The sequence below is a fragment of the Convolutriloba macropyga genome, chromosome 9 (genome assembly GCF_964194025.1).
Source record: "Convolutriloba macropyga chromosome 9, txConMacr16.3, whole genome shotgun sequence".
Lineage (NCBI taxonomy): Eukaryota > Metazoa > Xenacoelomorpha > Acoela > Convolutidae > Convolutriloba > Convolutriloba macropyga.
This window is the reverse complement of record NC_134476.1, coordinates 60,344,844-60,359,116: the sequence shown is the minus strand read 5'-3', so window position 1 is coordinate 60,359,116 and position 14,273 is coordinate 60,344,844. Positions and strand designations below refer to the sequence as shown.

The window sequence follows — 14,273 nt, the reverse complement described above, 5'->3', positions numbered from 1 at the left end:
TTTTGCTCTAACTTGATTTTGCTTTTGTCAATGAAGGTATCAAAAGTTAAAATAACGGTATCGTCAGCATATTTATAAGTTCAGTTTCATTGTCAACTCTGGTTGCCATATCATTAATGTACAGATTAAATAGGAGCGGACCAAGTACTGTTCCTTGTGGTACACCTCTATGAAGCATCAGATCTTTTGATATGCAATCTTATAGTACAGCGGATTGGCGGCGCTTTGTAACGAAACTGCTTAAGAGATTTTTTGAGCTCTCATCAAAACCTAAGTTGCCTAACTTGATAACCAAAATGTCATAATTGATAGAATCAAAAGCTTTTGATAGGTCAAGAAATGCTGCTGTGACAAAATTGTTAACGTCAGTTTTGTGTCTGATGAATTCTGTGCATAATAATAGGGAATCGATGGTAGAAAACTTTTTCCTAAAACCATACTGATTTTTACTTAGTAATTTATTGTCGTGAAGGTACTGACAAATTTGATCCCTCAAGATGGTTTCAATGATCTTAGAAAGGCATGGGGTAATGGAAATCGGGCGATAGTTATTAGGATCCTCGGGGTCACTTTCTTGTATAGTGGAACAACATGTGCTCATTTAAGCTCATTGGGGAAGCAAGATAATTTGATGCAGTAGTTCACAAGGAAGTTTAAATGAGGAACAATGACAGAGCTTGAGTCTTTAATAGCCCACGCAGGAATGTTTGATGGTCCCATTGGTTTATTTCTCCCCAATGCCCTGATTGCGTGATGACAGTCTTTTTCCGTTACAAAGTGAAAGCTAAGTTTTTTGTTTTTTGTTTGTTTAGGATTGCCCATCCCAGAAATCTGTAGTGGATGCTGTGGGCCTTGGAATTTCCCAAGTGTAGAGAAACGATAGTTCAACAGGTCAGCAATTATTTTTTGTTTGGGCTACATAATCACCAAATACATTTCTCAAACTATAGATTCTGGGTTTTGTTCAGAGTTTCTGACTTCATTTATCCGCATCCACTTTTTTCTGTCACTTTCTGGTGCTTCAATAAAATTTCTATGAAACCTGTTTAAATCGTTGTCATTAGAAATACTAAACTGGTTTTTTAGATCGAAGAAATTTTCATAGTCTTTATCATTCAAAAACCTATCACGATCGACCATCAGTTGTCTTGATTTTTTAGTTAACCATTTGTCTGTTAATGTAAAAAAAACTTTTGTCATTTCGGATAAAACATTTTTTAAGTGGAGCACTTTTCAAAAGTGCTGTCGTAAAATTTTCTGTGAAAACTTGTAGCATTGAATCCAAGTTGTTCTGAACATACATTATTTGCCAGTTTTGTTGTTCTAGGCAGTGTTTAAAGTCAAGTGCATTATAGTTTTTTTATCGAAAATTTTTCTGGACTAGTACCTTTTTAGTTTCAACATGAAGCCCTTATAGACTTAGAGTAGCAAAGTGGTCACTTTTTACTATTCTATCACAAATTATAGTGTCGTTTATAGTTGAACAGTCAGTAATAATGTAATCAATAAGGCTTTTGGTATTGTTGCCCCCGTTTAAACGAGTAGGAATGGTTTGGTTCTTTATATGTAAATCATAAGGAAGTGTTACTGTTTCAAGCCTAGATCTTTCCAAGGTATCTAAATAGTTATTGTTATAGTCGCCCAGAAGTATTCTTTTCGTTTTTCGTATTTGCATTATCAATGTTAATTGCAAGTTGGTCCAAAAATTCAGTGCTATTTTGTTTATTGGGGTTATAGGTAACATTCACTAGTAAGTATCGACTAAATGGCATTTTCAATGAGACCCAAACACTCAAATTTCCCCGTAAAAAGATTTCAAATTTCCCCGTAAAAAGATGAAACGCAGTTTTACCTCTTTTTAATATTTGATCTTTAAAAGATCACAATTTTATGGGGCTTTGGTTGTCATCAAGTTGTGATCTCAAGCCGATTGTTAAATAAACACACGTGATAGTAACGACGATTTGATTCGGTAGCTAAGCCATGATTGAATAAAATTAATAGTTATCAATTTCTCCAACACACTGCTGAGTTTCCATGACTCCGATGGTCATTTGTTTTATCGAGTCTTGTTTAACCGATGATGAATTCGAACTTTTTACTATACCAGTAAATCAGTGATCTCTGTCAAATTCTAGGAAATTAAGAGGTGGCAGGAATCGCGTTTTTCTCTTTGACTGCTTGAACTATGATGCAGTTCCCTTAGTACAATCAAAGCTGCTGAAAGCCTGCATCAGAGGCTTTATAGGAAACTGTAGAACATTTTTTCTTTGAGTTTGTACAGTGATTTATTTTTAACGTCATTGAGCGGCAATGAGTATTGTAATGAATATGATGACCTTATAGAACCATTAAACAGCAATTCCTGTTGCTCTATCAAAATAGATAATATCAACCTCACTTTACTCCCAAAATCGTCACCTATCCTGGACTATATAAACATCATTAACAACTTTAGGCAACTTATAGACGAAGAAAACATAGAAACTGCAATTTCAAGAATTCTTTACCAAGTCATGGCAAAATTTAACCTTAACAAAATTGTTGGATTGTCGTATAAGAGGTTGGTTTTTTGGTTTTACTGATCAGGATCCAATTGAATTAAGGTTCAGTGTAGCCAGTTCTCGTCTCTGACTTCAATTGAAACCAAAATTTTGCAGTCAATGAGAAACAAGAGATCTTTTCCTTACTGGATTTGAAACTTCAGTTTGTGGTTGTCGCACCAGGACTAAACGATTGTTGATGCAACTGTTGCTCTGTTTTGTCTGACCCATTCCATTTTTACTTTTTGGCTTTAAAAACGTGATAAACAAATAGTGCCGGGGGGGGGGGGGGGCTTTAGATGACTAAGCAGCTATGATTGAGCCTCATGCTTCACTAGTCTCTAAATATGCCAAAATTGTTTTTAGGAGACAATTTCATTGCGTGAAGGGCGGAGCTTAATCTTTAAGGTTTGACCTCCCTCAGGCACCCTTCTCCCCAAACCCAACATTCCCCGTTGACCCTTTTCCATCTGCCGGTTTGGACCCCCTTTCGTGCAACCCGATCAATCCCGTCCCTTGACCCCACACACTCCGCTCAACCGCCTCTAATGATATCATCCCTACGCCCCAGCTGGCTACTAAAACCAGCCGCTCGCCGATTGGTTGAGAAGATTTCGCCCGACGTTAGTCTGTTATCTTTTTGAAAACAGTTTTTTTTGTTGATAATTGCGGGCTGTTTCAAGTATGTCCAATAATCTTTTGCTTGAGCAGCGTTGCCATCGTTTACCCAATCTATCTGCCAAAATAAAGCCTGATTCACTACTGATAACATTATTTTCACTGAACTACTGTCAGTCGGTTTATTGGTAGCGTTTTGTACTATTATTTAAAGGTAATTGTTTGTCGAGAGTTCTCTATGCATTTTGGCTTCTGTTGAAATATAATTTTAGTTTAAAAAAACTTATTTGTTCTTTAACTTTGAGAAATTTCTTTTTGCTGTTGATGCTTAAGAAAAAGCACCTTGTTGCCTTACCAACCGGCAATTGCAAGAACGTAAAGGAACGTATGTTTTTTCTGCCTTTTTTAAATTTAAAAAGAGCGAAAACTTTTAATCGCTCTCCAACGAATTATGTGGCAATTATATTAGTCCTATGGTCTTTTCTATGGGATTTTCGCTTGACCAATATTTGGTCTGAGCCATTTGAATTTTAATCTTCAGAAACGGGATGAAGAAATAGCGCCCAGAGGGCATTAGTTCGCTGGGCAGCTCTTAGAGCTTTATGCTTTGCTAGTCTCAAATTATGCTATTCACCAAAGCTGTTTTGAGACAATTTCATTGTTTGAAGGGCGGTCCTTAACCTTAAAATTTTGATCCCCTCCCACCTCATTCACCCCCACCCAACATTCCCCCGTCCACCTCCCACACATGGCGATTTGGACCCCTTGTCCGCCAGGCCTCCCAATCCTACCCACTCCGCTCACCCCCACCCCCCCCCCCTCTAATGATAGCATCCCTAAGCCCCAGGTGGCTACTACTGAAGCCAACTGATCACTGGTCGTTTGAGAGCAATTCGCCCTCGCCCGACGTTAGTCGGTTGTGTTCTGAAAAGCAGTTTTATAATAATTGATCATTGCAGGCTCTGCTTCAATTACGTACGTAACAGTTTTTGTTTTAGAGTTCAACGTTGCCATCATTTGCAGTGAAGAATAAGAAGTTCAAATTAGAAGACATCGTGAGTCACTTCTACTTTTGAAATAGTTAATTACTGTTTACACATATAACTGGGTGTTCTATTGTATTCAGGCTTTGGCTGAACTCTTCACGACTCTGGACTTGAATGACATTATTGATCTACTCTGTGTGTAAGTACTGCTGTCATTTGACCAACCGTATAACATGCAGCTTTGTAGAGTTGCAGTTTAACAAAGTTGAACTGTCTATTCTAGAACTACTGTTGGTTGTATGGTGCCAATAGATGTATCAGTGTTCTTCAAACGATTTTTCATCTAGGCCTGATGTTTTCGTACTTAAAAGAGGGATAAACTGGTAAAGGTCGAGAGCATTGAGTGTCTGTTAGGTGCTCTTAGAGCTATGCTAGTCTCTAAAACTACTCACAAGGTGTAATTTCCTCATTTGTTGGTTAAGGTCATTTTTGGAAATTTGACCCATATCTTTTATTCTTCAACTCAATTTTTCTAACTATGGTTTACATGTCTCCACGATCCTACGCACCCAGCAGTTGCCACACCTCCCCTCTTACCCAGACTGAAGCAGATCGAGCCCCTGAGGGCAACCCGTCAGAGGTTTTTCGGTCGTTTTGGTTTAAAACAGAAATTTCGTCATCTCTCGAAGCCACTTTTCTTACTGTCACCATATTCGTGATGTCCTCGAGAGATGAACAAAGTTGATTTGAGATTTCATCTGATTAGTTTTTGGTCATCAATTATTTACAGCACTCTAAAGACCTAAATTTGAAATCAAGATAGTTTGAGATTTCCTCTTAGCCTTTTCAAGTTCAAAAAAGGATTTGACTCCACTCCACTATAATGAAAGTGGTTCTTTAAGAATCTCTGTAAGAATTACGACTTGTTCAACTGAATCAAGCATTTTAATTTATAGAACAATTCCAACACAGTACAATTAGTAATTTATGATTAAAGCAAACTGTCAAAAAAAATAGGAAGAGCAACAGTGGACAATGTTGCGCTTTTTCACTTGGTCTAGTTTTATCCAATTAAGGGATTTGCGAGCTAGTTGTTCTATAATTTCAAGCGTTCCTAGTGAAGTGAGCGTAGTTTTAACTTGTGCTTATTGGAGAAATGACAATCATTGATCTATAGGTTAGGGTATCTACTGTAACTGGGGATAAACATTTTAATTGCTCTCGAACGAAGCTTGAAGCAATTATTTTACGCGTGTGTGCCTTTTCATGCAAAATTTTTAATGGACTCTTTTTGTTTTCTAGAATATTTTCAATTTCACTTCCCCTATGACTTTTTACGCTTGACTTTTAAATTTTCTCTGAGTGATTTCAATTTCGAATATTCAGAAATTAAGTCTGTTGCCTAATTAAAACAGACTGCGAAAGAGGACAGTACACAGCCCGTTTAATTAGATAGCATAGATAGCTTATGTACGTGCATAGAGATGTGAGATAGCTTAGTAGTTTAGAATGTGAGAGAGGAAAGTACATAGCCCGTATGTAGTTTACTTCCCATGTACACAACTCTCGTGGGGAAGGTCGCTGTTCGGTCCCCTCTCTATTCAGAATTTTTTGCGTTATAAGTGTTCTTCTAGCCCATAACCCCTATTCAAATATTTGCCTCGCTAGTAGCTTTATATTTTCAGTTTTTGGGTGCTAAAGTGGCTCATAAGTATAACGGAGGTTTAATTGAGTGTTTTCAAAATTTTAATTTGATGTTGATATAAACATCATCATCATCGTTTGTTTATACACTTCTTTCTTCAGACTCAGAAGTGTACTGTTTCGTATTAGGAGTAAAAATGTTCACGGAAAAGAAATGTTTTTAAAGCTGATTTGAACTGATCAACTCCATTCTTCTCTGATCCACTTGGGGAGTTTGTTCCACAAGACAGCACCTTGGTAATCAAAAGCATCTCGTCCAAGTTTTGAAGACCTTTTGGGTACAACCAATACCACTCCATTTCGGGAAGTTTTTGCTCGTTTTTCAAACACGTCTAAATAGTCTGGAATCAGATCTTTGTGAAAAAGGCTTTTGTAGACAAACAGAAGTATTTTAAAACGAATTCTCATATAAATCGGCAGCCAGTGAAGGCCATGAAGGTGAATTGATACAGAGCACCAAGGATGTAGCCGGTAAACAATTCTACATGCCCGATTTTGGACCTTTTGGAGAATGGACAATTTTTTCACGCCAAGTCCGTTAAGGATCGAATTGCAGTAATCTAGGCGACTCATGATTAAGCATCTAACCAGCACTATGCGTGTTTCAAAATCAACAAAATTTCGAAGAGAATGGAGTATTCGGAGGTAGTGAAAGCAGTTTTTGGCAACCGTTTTTACTTGCTTCTCTATGTCAAGGTGTTTATCAATTGTAACGCCAAGGCATTTCAGGGAGTTAGATAGCTTTACTTCAACGTTTCCAACTTTTATGGAGCTGATACTTGGCGCATTCTTTACGCTTGAAATGAGAATGGCTTCTGTTTTGCTTTCGTTAACCTGTAGACCAGCATTCGCAAACCAGTATAAAACTTTTTGAATGGTAAGTTCAACGGAATTTGCATTGAAGATGTGTTTTGAAGAGCATTCAAAGTAGAGGAGGGTGTCATCAGCATATAGTTGATAATTTACTTTAATTATTTTGAGTAGGTCACCCAACGGTGTAAGATAGACACTGAAAAGCATAGGCCCAAGAATGGAACCCTGAGGCACACCAGAATCGAGAAGTGCAGGTTTTGAGACTGAATCGTTGACTAAAACAAGTTGTGTTCTTCCCAAGAGATAAAACTGAAGCCACTTTATGGCTGTATACCTTATGCCAAAATGATCTTCACAAATATGTAAGAGAACTTCGTGGTTCAGGGTATCAAAAGCCGCCTGCAAGTCAAGAGCCACTGTAAAAACAAACAAACGTTTATCAAGCATCTTTCGTGTGTTCATGAAAGTATGCAATAAGGCAATTTCTGTGGAGAAAGTTGCACGGTAGGCGGATTGCTGATCATCTAGGAGTGAGTTCACATTAAAATAACTTATAAGTTGCTCAAATGCAAGACATTCAAGGACTTTGGATAAAAAGATTAGGTTACTAATAGGTCTATAATTTGATAGAATTTCGGGATCAAGACTTTCATTTTTCAGCTTGGGAATCACTATCGCAATCTTAAAAGCATCTGGAAAAACTCCTAGTTCAAATGACGTATTGAAAAGTAAGATTAATATAGGCATAAAAGATGCTGAGAAATCTTTAAACACTGTAGATGGAATTACGTCGTGGTAGCTATTCGATGCTGACGTTTTCGCTAGGGCCCTTTGTAAGCTTTCCTCATTGACAGCTGCAAATTTTGCAAACCGAGGCGAGATTTTGTTGCAGTCTACAGTAAACTTGGAAAATTTCGAGGTGATTTTGCAGACTTTTTCCTGGAAAAAGATTGAAAATCTTTCAGCTAGGGCGCTTGCGTTCGTAAAACTCGGGGAGCTTTGTCTTATAGCCTTTCCCTAGGAGTGAATTCAAGATCTGGAACTTTTTTCTGTCTGGAGCTTTTGAAATATCACGAAGATTTTCGTCAAAGAATAATTTCTTTTTTCTGTAGTAGAGATTTCGGTACTCTAATATAGCATTGCTGAGGTCACTCTGAGCTGCTTTTGTCCGTTGTTTCCGGAATTCGCGCTCTTTTTCCTTTTGTTCTTTTTTGATGCTATGAGATCGTCGTCGAAAAATGGGCATTTCTTGTGAAAACCTTTGCGTTGAATCGGTGTTGCATAGAAATCGACTTAACTACGAATGATGTCTAGGAACCATTTACATAAAGTATTCGGGTCGTCTGAAGTTCTATGCGTGATTGCTGATGATATTTCAATTTCCTCGGCAACATTTTCCAAGGCACTCGTTTGAAATTGCGATATGTGAAAGGGCGATTTCTGTGTTTTGGTTTATCAGAAACCGGCATGCCAAACTCAATCAAAAAATGATCACTGAAATCCAGTTGCTGAACAATCATTGGACAATTTTCGTAGTGTGTGGGCAAAAAGACTTGATCCAAAGTGTTACCATGTTTATGCGTGGGTTCGTGAACACGTGCTGACAACTCTAATGCTTGGAATAGTTCCAAGATCAAATTTGCATATTTATTTTGGGTATTAAAATGGAGATTGAAATCGCCTAGGCAGATGACTTCCTCGTAATCCAACGCCAAGGCGAGAACTGTTTCAGAGATATTATTGTAGAACTCCAGGGATGAGGTACCAGGTATATGGTAAACAACTAGGAAGAGATAGGGCTTGGAGTGGAGCTTCAATTCAATGGCCAACATCTCAAACGTGTCTGTTAGAGCAGAATCAATTATTTTGGTATGAAAATTCACTTTATATATGAAACAGAGGCCGCCCCCTTCTCGTGAGACCCTGGCATGTGAGTTATGAGAGTAGTTGTCTGAATGCTAGTAGCACTGCTTAAGAAGAAGTTCCTCGTCCGAACGTTGCCACGTTTCACATAAAATAAAAACATCTGGATTGGATAGCTTTATAAGTGAACTGATTTTCGAGCACTTGTTTCTCACTGATCACGAATTCAAGAGGTCAATTTTCATTGAGTCCTTGAGCCGCTCAGGGAGTAGTCAGCTTCTGGGAAGATTTTTGAGCCACTGCCAGGCTGTTTCGTTCAGTCTGAACCTTCCAATGAGAATCCCTTGAGGCCAATTTTCAGCTTTTTCAATTTCTTCAATATCTTTTTCTTGAAAAACAGCATGGAAAGATTTATATGGTGATTCTTGTTTTGAGACTTCTCTGATATGTAGCAATTCTACACCAATTCCGGTACAGTGTTGTTTGATATCGTCGGTGGTTGTTTCTCGTTGAGCCATACCTATGTACCTCCTGGGCAGATTGGGTTTGCGAGGGGGGATAGCCTTGAAATTTGAGTTTGCAGCTCCATCTCCGACTGCAATGATAGGGGCTGGCTTCACTGTTCTCTGTTTCGTTGGAGCTGCTTTTGGATCGGCCGTTTCATTCTTTGAATGGAAAGATTTCCGTTTCTTTGACTTCTGAGAGGAATCAGACATCATGCTGGATTGAGAGGGCTCACGAGATCGTAAGTCAAACCTCTTTGACTTCAGGATCTCAGCAAAAGTGAGATGAGATGCCGTGGCCGCTGTAGGCGCTGAGTCGGAAGATTCGACACGCGAGCGAAACTTCATTACTTCCTGGTTTACATGACTTAACATTTCTTCAATTTTCGTAAGTTCATACTTCAAAAATTGTTTTTCGGATTTCTTATCGGATGAGCAATCGTTACAGCACCACAGAAGGGTGCCTATTTTGACAAGAGTTGCATCTAGTGAGGGGTAGACACAGGATAAATGAACTTTTTTCGAGCATACATGGCACTCCATTGAGTTTTCCGTAATTTTACTCGAGCAAAGAACGCATTGCTCAGTGGTAAAGAGAGAACAAGTGTTCTGACTCACCTCGTCAGTTGGTGGCGTGCAGTCGGTCGAGGGGGCGTCAGTTTCCATCAGAGAGTCCACACAGACAACCACTATCACGATCGCACTCGAATGTTCTTTCCGGACCAAGGTTGTTGAGTTCTTTGCGGTATTTTTTTTTAAAAGGATCTTTTCTTTGATGAGGTTTTTAATGTTATTCACTCCTTCTGAGGTCAGATGAACATGGACCTTTTCCTTGTGGTGATGGTTCTTCAGGTGACGAAATTGAATGTACTTAGATAGACTGAGGAACTTCCACTTCGACTCTTTGGCTAACTTGTTAAGGATCTTATTGATTTCGTGCGTTCTCTGACAGTGAGTGCCTCTCTGAGGAATTCCCAGGATATAAACTTTTTTATAGCGTTCAGCAGTGAAATCGCCAGTTTCTTGAGTTGTTCGGGAATCAGAGATGCTGGTGTGGCCGACGGGATATTGTTATCGAAAGCGTTGTTCCCACCGATGAAAATAATGAATGTTTCGCACCGCTCAGTGCTCGGGAGATAGTCGTATGAGTGCTTGACCTGACCTCCGGGAAGCGACAAATTGAGAAATTTCCAGTGAACAGGTCTTTAACTTGCGAGTCAGATATCATAAAAACTTTCGTTTGAGCTCTTCTAATGATGTGATATCTCATCTAAAACTCCGGTGAACCCTGAAGGTATCTGTGGAGTTTAGATGAGATGGTGATGAATGGAGATTACTCCTAAACTCCGGTGAAACCTGAAGGTATCTGTGGAGTGTGAAAGGAGCACTGTTAATTGCTTCCAGATATAGAACAATAACAGCTTGCAGATATAGAATTGGTTGCTTCCAGATATAGAACAATAACAGCTTGCAGTTTGTGCACTTTTAATCATCAATCAAGGGCAACCATGGCTACCCTGATAATCAAAGCAGATCTGAAACTATTAAAACGGCTGTGTTTTGCGAATTTGTTTTGACGAGCACAGTTTATTGAGCTCAAACGCGTCAACTGCTGATAGGTTATTTAGAATAAAATGTTTCCGAGTAATCAATCATTGTGCAATAAAAATATTCCAGAATGTTTGTAGTATATACAATACGAATTTGTTAAAGAAATAGGAGCCGATTCTTCATAATATGATATTATATCATCTTACTTATGCAGTAATTAAGGATGTTTATTGGCGCGTGATGTCTTCATTGTTGCAATATTCTTCTCTTTGCTTTTCTTTGATTTTACTTAATCCATTTGTGATTCAAAGACAGTTTTGGAAATGTGAACGTGGAATTTTTCATACTTGTTCCTTTTTGAATTCTTTTGCGGTTGCTCTTAAACAGAGTTTATAGCAATTATATTATTTCTGGTCTTTTTCGGATTTTTGCTTGACCATTTTTTCCTTCGACTCCGTTTACTTGTCTGCCTCAAAAATAGGATAAACAGGGAGTTGAGTTCTCTTAGAGCCTTATGACTCGCTATTCTCTATATATGTGATTCACAGAAACTGTTGAGCAGACAAAAATTATGGTGTTAGGGGCGGTGCCTAAATTTCGGCACAGTTCGCCCGACGTTACCTGTTTGATTGGATGGTTTAAACTCATTGGGACCGAAATGTCTTCTTTGGTTAAAATTAATGCATAATGTAGGCAGGTTGATAAAAGTGTCTTTAATATCAGTATTAGCCAAATTTGTCACAAATTTTTGTGTGGTTAGCAAATACAACTACCTTGACTTAGAAATGTTAAAACTGTATTAACTCAGGAGTAAGTTGATGACAATGATCTGAAGATCAAGTACTTATAGCATTGTCTGCTTCACAGCACATAAGGGCTCCACAGCAACACTTGTTTTGAATTGTTCAAATAAAATCCTTCAAAAAAGTTTTAAGTGCCACAACACTTTTATTTTTATGAAGAATTTTATTTGAACAATTCAAGATACGTTTTGGTTTAGCTGTTGAGACTACAGTGCTGACAAGATTTGCTAGAGTATGTTTAATTGCTCTCAAAAGTTTGTAGCTGTTAGATTAGTCCTGTGGTCTTTTTTATGCGATTTTTCACTTGATCGATTTTTCGTCCGACCCATTTAACTTTTCGTCCTAAAAACGGGATAAACAAACAATAAACGGCATTAAGTTCTCTTAGAGACTTTGCGCTCGCTATTCTCCAAGTACGCGATTCACAGAAACTGCTTTCGAGACGTATACTCATGGTGTGATGGGCGGTTCTTAGAGTTTGCCCCCCCCCCCCCACTTCAACCCTTTACTTCAACCCACCCCCAGCTCCCAATCCCCACCCCTGCTCATCGTTCAGTCCATAAGGAAGCGGTCCCGTGCAGCCGGTTCTACTTCTTTTCACCCCGATTCATTTAACCCCGCATATTTTAACCCCTCTGTCATTTAACCCCTATATCATTTCGGCCCTCTAACATTTCATACCGCGAATTAGGAGTCAACATTAAAGGCATATTTTGTCATAATTAAGTAGATAACTTACTTCTATGTTCGGTTTTGATAGTTTCATATCAAGTCCCACGGGCCGCTAAGGCATGGCCATGGCCCGCGAGGCATTGCCAAATGACTATATTGCTAATTAAATAGTCCTTATTTTACAAAAGATTAAAATCGGGGTGAAATGATAGAGGGGTTAAATGATGGAGGGGTGAAAAAATTAGGGTTAAATGATAGGGGGTTAAATAAATAGGGGTGAAAAGCGGGACACCGTGCAGCCATAGACCCCCACCCCACCCCCACCCCCCCCCCCCCCACACACACACACACACACACACATCGTTGCCCCATCAGTACCCACTGCGCTCACCTCACGCGCCTTCAATTAAGCTAAAGCTAGCCTCTTTAAACCGTGGCCAGCTACTGACGAAGCCTACCGCTCGCCGGTCATTTGAGAGCAATTCGCCTGATGTCAGTCCGCTTATGTTTTGTTGTTCATTCAAGGTTGTTAGTGGAGGGCAACGTGTATGTGACGAGCAAGAAGCTTAACAAGATATCCAGTGCAATATTCCTTATCACCAGACTCATCAGACCATTCCACTGGTAATATTCTTTACACTAGTTTGCAGAAATGTTGTATGAATACTATTATTATCAGTAATTATCTCACTTGTTACAGGCAGCAGATTCTAATCCCTTTACTCAGTCCAAACATGCTACACTTATGCAGGTAAGAGATCTTTTCTCTACTTTGCAAGCATCCCTAATCATAAGCTTATTTTGTGGCTGTCAATCTGAAATAGAAAGTTTTATGGTTTTCTATGTAAAATTCCACAATTTTGAACAATTCTTGAATAATTTTTCAAGATGTCGGGAATTAAGTGTAACGCTCTTACGCCTAAAGCCTTAATATTTCTCAAAGCTTTAGGTTTAAGAGAGCTGCACTTATTCTCGAGATCTTGAATTATTTTGAAATTATTCAAAATAGTAGAATTTGACATGGAAAACCGCTATGCTGGCTATTTTAGATTGGAGGAATAAATTAGATTATACAGGTTTAAAGCATTATCCCTCTGAATGTTTTTACTGTAATGCCGCTAAATGTTTGAATCAATATTCATAAAACTAGATTTAAATGCGAAAATAATGAAAACTGTTCGTCTTCTCTAAAATTTTTTAGCCCAATGTTTTTAGCCCCAAACGGTATAGCAAATGTGCAGTACCTCAAGGCTGTTCTTGGACCTTCTCTTTTTCTGACATACATTAAAAATCTAACGACCGTTGTCTGCAATTCATCGGTGAATCCTTTTTTTCTGGTGACACCGCCAACGTAAAAAAAATTATTTATATAACATGCAGTTTCAGATAAAATCTTGGTGGAGTAATCTATCTATGAGGTACAACAGGTATCAGTTAAAGCAAAATTAAAAAATCGTTTTCAGAATATTCTCCGAAAACGAAATTGCAAAAATATATCAGAGCAGCTTGAAGAGTTTTAATTACCCTCAATATTTTAGTAGCATATTTATGAGTGGCTTAAGCAAATGTTTTATAAAAAAACAAGAGTATAGTTGAAGGGTACTATCAAACAAGTACAAAAGCAATCGTAGTGAATACCCTGACGATGTTGAATTGTAACGCCAAACAAGTTTCGGCTATAGTTTGGTTCGTTCTCATGTCAATGCTCTCAAGAAAGCCAACTCGTTGATCCTTAGAACTTTACTAGTGGTTTTTGTATAAAATATTTTTTGCATGAATTCAGTGACAATTCCATGTTTAGAAAATTAAAGCTGTGTTCAATGTAGTCAATTAATGCTTAAAAAGGATATCCGCCCTCGATCTTTGTTTAATACTGCAGTCTTGGACAGATTATTTCTTTTTCGGGATGCTTTTCAGTGCTCGTGGTGTGGAACTAACTAGTGTTGTGCAGTTTTTAATGAGCATTCGAAAATCATTATAATTAGAAAAGAACTACTTAGACTACTCATCCTCATTGGCACTGACAGGTGTCTTGCGAGAGCGTGGGGCTGTTCCCGACTACAGATCACACTAAGACGCATCCTTTTTGTTTGACGTTTTTACTGCCCATTTTTCTCCTTCTTGACGTGATTGTGCCTAATGTTTTAGGTACTTAATATTAATTTTTTAGTTAAAATAAATTTTTAGGGTGAGCTGCCTTCAGCAAGCCTCTAGCTA

At 38.4% G+C, this 14,273-nt stretch overlaps 1 protein-coding gene across 5 annotated transcripts in view; it reads left to right on the top strand.

The window, feature by feature from the left end:
• The window catches only part of LOC142345904 (uncharacterized), a 106,666-nt gene that overhangs the window by 61,727 nt on the left and 30,666 nt on the right, over positions 1 to 14,273 (top strand). For all 5 annotated transcript variants that reach the window (XM_075398350.1, XM_075398349.1, XM_075398351.1 and 2 more), the window contains 4 exons: positions 4,160 to 4,216; positions 4,288 to 4,346; positions 12,582 to 12,680; positions 12,757 to 12,807. In XM_075398350.1, the coding sequence (XP_075254465.1) occupies positions 4,160 to 4,216; positions 4,288 to 4,346; positions 12,582 to 12,680; positions 12,757 to 12,807 (266 nt within the window). The remainder of the gene's footprint in view (positions 1 to 4,159; positions 4,217 to 4,287; positions 4,347 to 12,581; positions 12,681 to 12,756; positions 12,808 to 14,273) is intronic.